Genomic DNA, 13,031 nt, shown 5'->3' with positions numbered 1-13,031 from the left:
TCACTCAATTTGGCAGTGAATGAGTGTTAAAAACACTCATTCCATAGCCCTTGGTCTTAGAGTAAGGGCCATAAGGAGTAGAACACTTTTTCAAAGTGAACCAGTGACGCAAATTTGACCACATTAGTTCAAGACACGCTCACTCTTCCAAATATTTATGGGGACAATATCAAGTGAAATAATGTCTGAAAATCTTTCACTAAACGACTAATTTTTTTCAACACTAGTAATAGGAATATCAGTTTACTAAGGAGGACACCAAATTTCATATAAAATTAACTGAAAAATCGCCTATTTCATATAGTTTTTGGTACCCTCCGTATAGCAAACTGATATCCTGTTGGCAGCCTAAAACTTCTTGGTGTTTGAAGGAAAAAAAGAACCATGGAACGAATACAAAAAATCTTTTTCTTTGAATATTTCCTCACCGGGGTGCCACAAATGTAACTTCTTTGAATTTTAAAATTGATGACAGGAGAGTAAACATTTGCTGCTTAGTGCTTGATTATGGTGTTCCCTTCTACTTACCATTCACAATGGTATTTCTTCTTCCTTTGACTATTAAACTTAGATATTTTAGTGTAACAATACTTCAATGGAACTATTGAAGTAAAGTAGTAGAGAGTACTGGTAAGAGTCTCTGAGAGAAAAAGAGGAAGAGTAGAGAAATGAGGCGTGCAGACACGATGTCGAAGAATGCACGTTAGAAACAGGGACCCATGGTCGGTTGTTGTTGGTAAAGTGTATGTTACATGGACCCCGTCATCCATTTCATCCATCCCTTCATCTCATATACTTCATCGGGATTTGAGAAAGCAGACCAAGAAGATTGAAACTTCACTGATTTAAAGCAGAAAAAAAAAGAAACTCAAAGAGAACTAGAGAAGAGAATTGCTTTTCCGTTTTTCATATTTTCTAGCTATATCTGTTCTTGAGATTTATCTTAACTGATTTGTCCTAATGATGAAGAAACTTTGTCCAAACTATGATAGAGAAGACGGGCTTGAAACAGTTCTTGAAGTTCCGATACCAGAAGAGATGCTTACAACAACAAATGCAAACAAGAACAATCACCACCACAACAACAACAACATCACCAATATAACGTCATGGCAGAATATGAAGTCGTGGATGAGGTCTCATATCGATCATAAGTCATCAGATCAAAATGTAACTTCTCTTTTTGGTGGTAGAAATGCCGAGCTTCAAATCTTACTTGGTGTTGTTGGTGCTCCTTTAATCCCTCTTCCACTTCGTTGTGATCAATCTATCAACCCCAACATTAGAGATAGTCCCAATATTGTAAGTGTTTCTTCTGTTTTAAATGAAACGTAAGCTTCATGGGTTTCTCTGTAATCAATCTAATGCTGTTCTTATGTTGTTAATTTTCTTATCAGGAAACCTCCATGGCGAAATACATTGTGCAACAATATATAGCAGCAACAGGAGGAGATGATGCACTGAATGCAATAGATAGTATGTACGCAATGGGTAAAGTAAGAATGGTTGCATCAGAATTTAGCTCCGGTGATAAGGGTAATAAAAACGGCAATAAAAATGGCAACAAGGGTAGTGGCCGAAACCACCACGGGAGTGGTGAAGTTGGAGGATTCGTGTTATGGCAGAAAAGGCCAGAGTTATGGTGTTTAGAGCTCGTTCTATCTGGTTGTAAAATTAGTGCAGGCAGCGATGGTAAAGTTGCCTGGAGACAAACTCCATGGCACCATTCTCATGCTTCTCGCGGTCCTCCTCGTCCACTTCGTCGATCTTTACAGGTAATTTAGCCATTCCTAGCTCTTTGGAAGTCTCCAATTACTGTGTTAAATTTCATTAGGTGCTTAATTAGATTTAAGCGTAATAACATGAGACACATCACATGAGATTTCATTATCCATCATCTTTGATTTTGAGGCTTAATAGTTTCCTCAAATTGTTAGCCAAGTCTTTGAAAGTTCGGTGTACAAAAGCATAAAGAAGATGTGTCTTTCTATGTCCATAGAATCATAGAGCCTATTCATGAATCCAATGCAGCTAACTTCAATCTGAAGTTTGATACCAATATCTATTTGTAGGTCCATTTCTTGAATTTTATGACCGTTAGATTTCTTCCCTTTTTGCCCTTTTAGTGCATCAAAGTATGAACGTTATCTCAATAGTCGGGTCCCAAAACGGATATCCGTCCATTTTGGGGCCCACGTATCTTTAATTTGTCAATGTCATCACCCTCAATCATTTGTTAGTTGATGATTATGATAATAAATACTCTCATCAAACAGTCGTGCGAACCACGTCTAATCATTTCGACAAAGTCAATTTAAGACTAGTTTATATTTGGTAATAACTGTTTCTAAAACAAACATTCTAGTAGGTCTAATTTAAATACACGATATTTTTGCAGGGACTTGATCCGAAGTTGACTGCCAATATGTTCTCGAACTCAATTTGTATAGGCGAAAAGGCGATAAACGAAGAAGATTGTTTTGTACTAAAACTCGAAGCAAAACCAAACACTCTCAAAGCAAGAAGTAGCAGCAATGTAGAGATCATTAGACATACAGTATGGGGTTACTTCAGCCAAAGAACTGGTCTACTTGTTTCCTTAGAGGACTCACATCTCCTTAGAATCAAAGCTACTGGCACTGAAAGTGTCTATTGGGAAACTACAATGGAGTCACTGATACAGGATTATCGACACGTAGACGGGATTAACATCGCTCATGCTGGTCGGACGACAGTTTCGTTATTTAGGTTTGGAGAAAACAATGAAAGTCATTCTAAAACAAAGATGGAAGAAAGTTGGACCATCGAAGAAATTGATTTTAACATTGTGGGTTTGTCAATGGATTGCTTTTTGCCGCCTGCTGATCTCAGGAAAGAGATTCAAGATGGGCGAGACCTTGTTTCGAAAAATGTACGTGGTGTGCCACTCAAAACTCGAAGCACCCCAAATCTTGCCAAGGTTGGTTTGTCGAAAGTAGTTGCTGTGAATGTCGATGATTCGTCAGATTCGTCAGATTCCACTTCCATCGACGATGATGAAGAGTTTTTGTAATTAGTGAGAATTAAAACCCTGGAAAAAAAAACACAGACATTTTGTATTGTATATATATACCTATGTGTTAACCTTTTTAGTTAGAATTGTGAAGAGTCTTGAATTTGATCAATGTATAAAACTAGCCCAAGAGGTTGCCGTTTACCTAGAGTTTAGTTTTTTGTTGGGATGAGATTACGCATACATATATTAAGGCAAGTGGCTTCATAATTGAAATGTTACTAAGTTGGGTACACGAGGGGATATGTGTTTATCTAATACAAGCTTTCAATCATCGTTCACAAATTAAATTTGCCTTATTTAGTGTTTGGTGCTTAACAAATGTCCAACAGTGCCCAACATTTAAAATATTAAAATTTGGTATCTCGATTCATCTGAGATTGCCAAGTCAAACATTGACTTAACATGTTGTCAATTAAATAACCAAAATCAATAATTAATGAGAATTAGCGTTGTTATTTTCATAGTTATATCAATGAAACAAAAAGAAAAAAAACCAGTGAAAAAGAATTCATAACACCGCATTCACACTTTTTCTATTATAATTTTCTGCTTGTCTCTCGAGCTAATCACGTACAATAGCTGCATCCTGCAAAGTTCTTCAGCTTATACCAAAAGCACCATACAATCAACTTCCTATTATCCACCAGCATCAGTCACATTTAATCTTTAGAAAGTACCCAGCTTACCCTTCTATTCTATTTTTTCGTCTCCCGTACGAGACTATTCCCTATCTTCATCTTTAGTTGAGCTTTAGACTTCACGGCGTGCATCGATTAAAGATGAAGATCTACTGAAGAGAGTTTGGAGGAACTTCATCAACAAAAGGTATGTGGGAACTAAAACTTATCTATCACTCAGAAGTCTAATATATCTAATCCCCTAATGAGACTAAGTCGTATAGATATATAGACTTTTATATTATACACATTTGATATTTCGAGCTGAGTTTAACTCGGTTATCTATTTCTCGGAATATGTGTTGGAAGCTTTTTGCTTTAGCAACGTTCATCATATTCTTGACGAGTTTAGTTGGAAACAATTTATTTGTTGGAAACTAAATAATAAGTCAAAAGATGATCATGTGAAAATCGCCTTAAAACATCTTACATGATTTGTATGAGACAATCATTTGATGTAGATTCGGAAAGTTTCGTATTGATCATTCAATCACTTGAAAATTACTTATAAGCTAATAGTGTGTGTGATACAGCTATTGTCGCCTTTTAAGGATGTTTCAATGATTGAAAAGGGAGTTTAGAACAATTAACCTTTGTTTGGATACAACACAGTATGCATACCAGTATGCAAACTGTTGTGGTATGATTCAGGTCCGGAAACCTTGTTTGCATACCAGTATGCAAACGATTTTAACTGTTAAAGTCTGGGAACCAAGTTTGCATACTAGTGGGCGAATAGTTCCACCTGAGTTAAGGTCCAGGACAGCAGTTTGCACACCGGTTTTCAAACTGCTGAACAAGACCAATTCCGGAAGCTATAGTTTGCGTACCCGTTTGCAAACTTAGTGGTTAAAATGCTAAAATTGGTTAAGTATATTTTCATACTCATGCAAAAATACATTTATGAATTAAGGAATGCAATCTTTGCAAACCGTGGCTTAATGTTCTTGAAATGATTCTCATGAATCAATCCGGTTTTGATTCAATTGGTTCATATATATTTCTGTGAAAAGTGAACAACTAAACAACTCTATTTGAAACACAATTAGAATTGATTATCTTTCATGGTTGATTGATCATCATAGTTGATCTAGAAGTGTTAAATGAATGTGGTTAAGACAAAAGTGTTCTTATGGCTAACTTCGGTTAATTATTATTGCGCCAAGTCAATATACACGTTTAGGTACGGTTACCCATATCCAAAAGAAAGTATATTTTATTTTTGTGTAACAATCTAAGACCATTTAACGGTGGATATATATTTCTTTGGTTTTAAGCAGACTTAGCTTGAATCTTAAATCAGATTTTTCTCTAACGATGAATATTGAATGCTTTGTTACTAAGCTATTTTAGCTTTGATTGAAATCAAACCCTGATTTGAAAGACTATATAAGGGAGAACTCTAGAAACTGGAAAACCTAATCCCGGAACTTTCATGTGTCCTAGTTGCGATTAGAGTCGATTCTTGTTTAACCTAGGTTTTTCCAAAACCATTATAGGTTAACGACTTAAAGATTTCATTTGGGATTCGTGAAGCCAGGCCCAACTATTTTCTCTGTAGTTGCGTGATCTGATCTTACCTGTTCTATCGTATTGAGTACTATCTTCTTTAAGATTAACTCGAGATTTATCTCCGATATGTAAGATATAAAAAGTAATCACAAAGATTTTCGTCTCATTCTTTCTGATTCCACAATAACTTCTTCTATTACCATATAGTTAAGTTATTGTGAGGTAATTGATAATACTAGGCTTCTCTTCCAGAATATAAGACCAGATTATCAATTGATTCCTTTTCACCTTGATTCATGAAAGACTGAACAAAAACTTCATAGGTACTTCTGTGGGAGACATATTTATCTATCAGAATAAACTTATCTGTGGGTGACAAATTTGTTTGTAAGTCTTCGAATTTGGGTCGTAGCAACTCTTAGTTGTAGGTGAGATCTGCTAAGGGAATCAAGTGCGCAGAATCCGGTGTGGTTCAAGAGGCGTAAGGAACCCGATTGTACCTTAATCGGTGTGGGACTTGGTTAGGGCTCAACTATATTCCAGACCGAAGTTAACTTTTAGTAGGATAGTGTATGTAGCTGCATAATATAGTTTGGTGTTCAAATATGGACTAGGTCCCTGGGTTTTTCCACATTTGCGGTTTCCTCGTTAACAAAACTTCTGGTGTCTGTGTTATTTCTTTTCCGCATTATATTTGTTTATATAATTGAAATATCACAGGTTATGCGTAGTTCAATCAATTGGTAAATCCGACCTTTTTTGTTGGAGTGTAATTGATTAGCGCTTGGGCATTGGTCTTTGGTACCGTCCAATTTATTTCTCATATCAATCGGGCTCACTGATTTCTATCTGTTCGATTGCAGATTGTATTGAGAAGTTGAGATATAACTCTTTGGTATATTTCTTGATTGAGCTCGCTTTATAAGATGATGCTTTCGGAATTATATTGGAGTTAGTCCATATAGATTGTCGAACGAATTATTGGGTGTGGTTGTTAACCCCTGCCTTTTCAAATGTTATCTATTATGAGATGAAAGACGTTAAGACAGAAAAGAATAAGGTGATATGAACAAAATTTAGCGATTATATTTACTTATCAATTCTGACTTTAATATTGATAATTAAATCTTATCACTAAATATAATGCATAACAGAAAAAGAAGGCAAATGTGACCCATCTTAGAGCTTCTGTGACTTTAATCATTCTGACATCTGACAACAAAAACTGAGCATTACCTCACCCAATAATCACTTGTGATAATCCAATCATCGTAGTCACAGAGGATTTATAAGGAATTAAGTATTTCTCAAAATAATGTGTGTGGTGCCACTATCGGCTAGGCAGTCAAATATCTTCTGGAGACAACATCCCTACAAGTAAATGGTAGTTTTGTAAAATCCTAAAAACTCATCTCATGTACTTCAGAGAACTCGGTCACACCATTCAATCATGCAATAAACTATCAAAGTAAAAATCAAATCCAAAACATAATAAATACCCATATAAAAAATATGTTTTAGCAAAATAAAAACTACTGATCCATCAACTAAAATTATACTTTAAGACTACTTAACATAGTTTAAGTCATCAAAAGAATATTTAAACCAAAGTCTGCTAAACCATAAACCAAGAAAATAAACAAAAGTCTATGATCAGAAGATAACTAAAAAAAACACTAATTAATCAAAATCAGGTGTTTCCATTAGGGTATGGTTCTTGTTGCCCTGGAAGTATGAAATGGTGAAGTTGACCTCTGTGGAATAATCATGTTCTTCTACACAGTGAGCCTCTTGATCTATACATTCCTGGTACTTTTTGTAACTGGATGCTACTTTGGCGCTAGCCTTGCATTGCAGGTACCAATGTCCGGTGAATCCTCACGTGTAACAAGGTGCATTTCCATTCCCGACCTTCTTAGGTGGGATGTTCTTATGTGTTTTTTCAAAAGTGTTGCCTTTACCACTAGGTCAGAAGTAACATCTCTAGACCAGGTATTGAAATGACCTCCACGCCCATGGCCCCTTCCACGATGAATTTTTTGTCCTCTTCCGCGTGGGTTACTATCCCCACGTTAGTATGGAGCATGAAAATATGAATCAACATGTTTAATCCTCTTTTCTTTGGGGTGTTTTCCTTTGTTATCCTTGCCATAGTTAGCCTCAGGAAGTTTTTTTTCCCCCGCAGCTCTAGCATTGTTGTCTGCTAGAATTTCATTGTGCCTTTAGGTCACTCGCAATAAGTTGATCAACTTGCTAAAAGTTGTTATTCTCTTATATTCAACTTATATGCGGTATTGGTTGGCTAAAATGACGGATGACAAAGGGAAAGTAGACGATGTCTTTTGAATCATATCATCATCCGCAAGTTTCTTTCCACAGAAGTCTATGCGTGCTTGTATCTGAAGCATGTATTTATTTAAATCACCTACCTTCACATAATCAAGAAACCAAATGTCATGCCATTGTTCATTGAACCGTGAGAGAAAGGAATCCTGGATGTTTCCAAAATGATTTCCTAGTTCATCTCGTAGTTCTTTTGGACACCTTATGTGATGGTATTCCCAAAGGAGATTAGGTTCAATATGTCTCTTCAAATATCGAAGAGCTTCATCCTTTTCTACTTCAGTTGCTGGAGTAGCATTTTTTCAGCAGAGAGTTTGATGGTGTGGGTGCATTCTTTTTCTAAAAAAGCGGTTTCAACATCAGTCATCCAAAGGTGGTATTCAAGTCCTTCTGAGTCCAACAGTCCAAATTATTTTCGAATTGATTCGGTCTTGCTCATCTACATAAGACAAGATTAAAGGGACATTAGTATGAGCAATTCCTGAACCATCATTCAAGAACCAAATTTCTTTATGGTCAAAATGAATTTCTTAGAAACCAAATATCTTTATGGTTCTTGAACTATCCCGGTTGAGTCAAAATCCAACGGATGACAATACCCCATGAACGGTAGAATACGAAAGGTGATAGTTTAAAGACAATCATACAAGACGCAGATAATATAACGGAAATACACAGGCATAAATAAAAAAAAACAATGAAGACACTTTGATTTGATTAATTGAGAAGTATATAACCGATTTAAGAAATTTCTTAGCGCAGGGATGAGTTCTTGACGATTACATTTTGTAGTGATAATTAGGGGAAAACTAAAAGGAAGAGAGAGGGAGAGTAATTTTCTATTAATCAAAAAGGCAGCCACATTACACGGTTAAATTATTCTTCATAGACATAAGAAGGGAAAATCCTAGTATTCTAATGTACCGCACATCCATGGACCGAAGGCCCTATAACAAAATGGGGGGTTTTGTGAACAAATTTGTTTTGTTGGGTTTTCTTTGGATGAATAGTGACACATTTGGGGTTTTAACCCACGGCTTGTTATGATAACAAGTGAATTATATATGTGACCATGATAGAGTATTAGCATTCACATCATAATCAACACACCCATCAGCCAAGGTTCTACCATTAGCGCCTGTCATAAAGAATAAAATCCCCATATAGATAATAAAAAGCGTAAAAAAGTCGTATTCTAATGAACCGCGCATCCATGGACCGTAGGCCCTGTAACAAAATGGGTTTTTTGTGAACAATTTGTTTTGTTGGGTTTTCTTTGGATGAATAGTGACACCTTTGAGGTTTTAACCCACGTCATGTTATCATAACAAGTGAATTATATATGTGACCATGATAGGATATTAGCATTCACGTCATAATCAAAATACCCAGCAGCCAAGATTTTACCATTAACGCCTGTCATAAAGAACCAAATCTCCATATGGATAATAAAAATCGCAACAAAGTCGTATTATAATGGACCGCGCATCCATGGACCGTAGGCCCTATAACAAAATAGGGTTTTTTGTGAACAATTTGTTTTGTTGGGTTTTCTTTGGATGAATAGTGACACCTTTGGTATTTTAACCCACGACATGTTATCATAACAAGTGAATTATATGTGACCATGATTGGATATTAACATTCACGTCATAATCAACACACCCAGCAGCCAAGGTTTTACCATTAGCACCTGTCATAAAGAACCAAATCTCCATATAGATAATAAAAAGTGTAACAAAGTCGTCTTCCTTCCCAGCCGGATCAGAAGGAAATTTTTTATTTTTTTATCACAAGTTTAACTGACAACTACTTTTCCCCCAAATATTGTATGTAAAAACGGTGATTTTTCTTTTTCTTCAACCCAAGATCCATTATGTTGGTCAGCTGCAGTCTACAGAGCACAATAATATCTTCTACTCTGAACTCAATCTCTATATCCCAATAAGAAAGGTGTTTTTCCCTCCTATAACTTGATAAGTGTTGATAATTTTCTTTATCCCCTTCATCATCTTGGTGGATGTAATATCGTTGGAGACCCACTGCTCTGTTATGCAATTTATAAAACTCGAAAACGGAGATTTCATCATTTTTATCTTCAACTCCTTGTAACGATCCATTAGGGCTTTTAATTTTATCTCTACAAAGAAGTCTACTATTGAGCATAGTGTATCCCAGTATTTGGAATCCTTCCTCGAAGCTTTCTGGAGTATTTACTCACCAATAAGACTACATTCAATAGCACCAAAGAGAACAAGCCTATGGGGATTTAGTCTAGGACTGTATAGTCAATGTAGAAGTGACTATACCTATAACGTAAACTGTCAATATGTGTGATGAGATATTTCATGTAGTCGTGTTTGAATCTAATCAGTAAATAATCTTAGCTGAAATTTGGATTTGAGATGATATTAGTTAAAATTAGGATTATGATATTTGAGATGAAATTAGCAATACTTAGGTATTAGGGTTAGTATTTGGATTATTAGTGGATAAAATTTCGAATGTGGGGCATCAAAAAATTATCATCTCAAATCCTAATTTCAGCTAAGATTATTTACTGATTAGAGTCAAGCACGACTACATGAAATATCTCATCACACATTTTGACAGTATACGTTATAGGTGTAGCCACTTCTACATTGACTATACAGTCCTAGACTAAACCCCAATAGGCTGGTTCTCTTTTGGTGCTATTGAAAATAGTCTTATTGGTGAGAAAATACTTCAGAAAGCTTCGAGGACGGATTCCAAATACCGGGATACATTATGCTCAATAGTAGACTACTTTGTGGAGATAAAAAAAAATCTCTAATTGATTGTTACAAGGAGTTGAAGACAAAAATGATGAAATCTACATTTTCGAGTTTTATAAATTACATAACAGAGCGATGGGTCTCCAAGGATCCTACATCAACCAAGATAATGAAGGGGATAAAGAAAATTATCAACACTTATCAAGTCATATGAGGGAAAAACACCTTTCTTGTTGGTGATATAGTGATTGAGTTTAGAGTAGAAGATATTATTATGCTCTGTAGACTGCAGCTGACCAACATACTGGATCTTGGATTGAAGAAAAAAAAATCCCTATTTTTACGTACAATATTTTGGGAAAAAGCAGTTGCCAGTTGAATTGTGATAGAAAAAATAAAAAATTTCCTTCTGATCATACTGGGAAGGAAGACGACTTTGTTACACTTTTTATTATCTACATGGAGATTCGGCTCTTTATGAAAGACGCTAATGGTAAACCCTTGGCTGCTGGGTATGTTGATTATGACGTGAGTGTTAATATCGTGTCATGGTCACATATATAATTAACTTATTTTGATAACAAGCCGTGGATTAAAACCCTAAAGGTATCACAATTCCATACTTAGGCATAGTCTTACCATGTAGCCTAAGTAGACCATCGAAGAATAAAGAAAAAAAACCAGGAGTGCGATATAAAACAAGTGATATAACATGCACGCCAATAAAAAAATACTTACAACCACGTTTTCTGCGATCACCATGGAAATATCCTTGATTGTCTAAGATTCCTCAGTTATACGAAGTCCTGGATTCTTAGTTGACTTCAAAAGATAAACATTCTCTATATATATAAATAAAGAACTTAATTTAATAAAAACTAATAAATGTTTTAAACATATCGATTTAATTTAAAAAAATAATAAATGTTTTAAATTTGTCATATTAAATAAGAAATTTAAAGTGGAGTTAAATTGCATGCAATGTTTCAAATGCTTAAACATAAAGTAAGTTAATAGTATTTTTTATTAAATATCGTTTTTTTTAGTTAAAATATGTTAAGTAGACAATTTCGTGCAGTTATAGTTGATAATATTGTTGGAGAAATGGCAAAGGTTACTAAACAGTTAGAAGAACATCATCTTCCAGATTTTGAGACTGAGGCCAAGATTATGTAAGGCCTTTTCTCTTGGCTATAGGTAAATTGTAGCCAAGAAAGATCCAACCAAAAAATATTCTGTAAGTTTCGTTTCTGTCTTAGCTTGTATATATGGAAACTCAATTTCCTTCCATTAGATTTTTAAGTCTCCTTAAAAAAAATTTGAAATTGTTTATTTTCTTCGGTGATTTCAAAAAGAAAAACTAAATAAAGAACTTAATTTAATAAAAATTAATAAATTTTTTAATTATGATATTAAATAATAAAGCTAGAGTATAATTAAATTGTATGAAATATTTCAAATACTTAAATAAACAGAATGTTAATAAATGTTTTATCAAGAACTTGAGCGTTGGTCGATATCAATTTATAACTTAGGATGAATTTAGATTCTTCTTTTTGAGATCAAAATAAAAATCAAAGTCTAGGTTTGCGGGAACTAATGTTCAAGAGGTGAGTGTTTGTCTTGGTGGAAATGAATAATAATCATCTCAAAAAAAGAAAGAAGATGAAGGAGTGATCAGGGTCATTTGAAAGGAGGACTGGTTTCCGAAGGAAGTCTTAATGAAACTCAAAGACTAGTCAAATAGAGTTTACTTCACACTAGATATTTATATTTGAATAAACATAAATAGAGGTGAGTTTTTTCTTCAATTGCACCATATCAGTACTAATTTACCTTTAAAATTCTTTCTTTTTTCTCCATAGCCATTATCTTCTTCGAAAACTGTTTTTATTCTCAAAAGCAGCTCAAATCTTTCTCTTAATTTCATCACCTCATACCTCATTTCTTCTAGATTAGGTAAATCTCATATAATAGGATCTTCTTCTTCCTAAGTTATAATCTGATCATCGCCTAAAGTCTATATTTTTGAGTTAATCCGAAAAATCTCATTTCAAATCCTAATTTCAGCGAAGAGTATTTACTAATTAGAGTCAAACACGACTAAATGAAATATCTCATCACATTTTTTGAAATTGTACGCGTGAGTATAGTCACTTCTACACTGACTATACATTCTTATCCTAAACCCCACAGAGCTAATGAACATATATGGGTAAATATAGTGGTTATCACAGTGTATGTGAATGCTAGGAAACCTTTGAAAGAAGACAAATAGGTGATTTTTTGTGTAGATAATTCTGAAAAAACAGGAGGTTTTAATATTTTGGAAAGACATGTTTGTTTATATCAAAAGATTTGGGTGAAATATTGTCATATATATTCAATAAAATTTATGACACCATCATCATATAATCATAAATTACTCACTCTAGCGACCGACAAGATGAATATAATTGGCGATATGTATTGATCTCTGCTAATTGAGGTGTCAGGTAAAATGAATGAAACTATTAAACCATTGGAAAGTTGGTACCACAAGGATCTTAAATACATACTGTGAACAAAGATGCATGAGAGAAGAGATGGTATATTTAGGGTGGAAGCTGAACTTCATAAAGATAACTGTTGAGACTAATCTCAACAATAACGAAAGACTAGATCGTGTAAACGAGAAATTAGCTATTG

General features: G+C 34.6%; 1 protein-coding gene across 1 annotated transcript; it reads left to right on the top strand.

The window, feature by feature from the left end:
• Positions 1–650: 650 nt before the first annotated feature.
• On the top strand, positions 651–3,287 carry LOC113320547. Its single transcript, XM_026568454.1, has 3 exons — positions 651–1,302; positions 1,398–1,775; positions 2,399–3,287. Exons 1-3 carry the CDS (start codon positions 961–963, stop codon positions 3,050–3,052), a joined length of 1,374 nt encoding a protein of 457 aa, XP_026424239.1. The 5' UTR covers positions 651–960; the 3' UTR covers positions 3,053–3,287.
• The last annotated feature ends 9,744 nt before the right edge of the window (positions 3,288–13,031 follow it).

This window comes from Papaver somniferum, chromosome 11, assembly GCF_003573695.1.
Source record: "Papaver somniferum cultivar HN1 chromosome 11, ASM357369v1, whole genome shotgun sequence".
In the NCBI taxonomy this organism is placed as follows: Eukaryota; Viridiplantae; Streptophyta; class Magnoliopsida; order Ranunculales; family Papaveraceae; genus Papaver; species Papaver somniferum.
The sequence above is the reverse complement of the archived record's forward strand: the minus strand, read 5'-3'. Positions and strand labels throughout refer to the sequence as shown.

Excerpts from the sequence above, each read along its gene's own strand:
- LOC113320547 (XM_026568454.1), top strand. The coding sequence starts at position 961 with ATGATGAAGAAACTTTGTCCAAACTATGATAGAGAAGACGGGCTTGAA. Across the intron at positions 1,303-1,397 it reads TTAGAGATAGTCCCAATATT|GAAACCTCCATGGCGAAATA; the intron begins GTAAGTGTTTCT and ends TTTTCTTATCAG. Across the intron at positions 1,776-2,398 it reads CACTTCGTCGATCTTTACAG|GGACTTGATCCGAAGTTGAC; the intron begins GTAATTTAGCCA and ends ATATTTTTGCAG.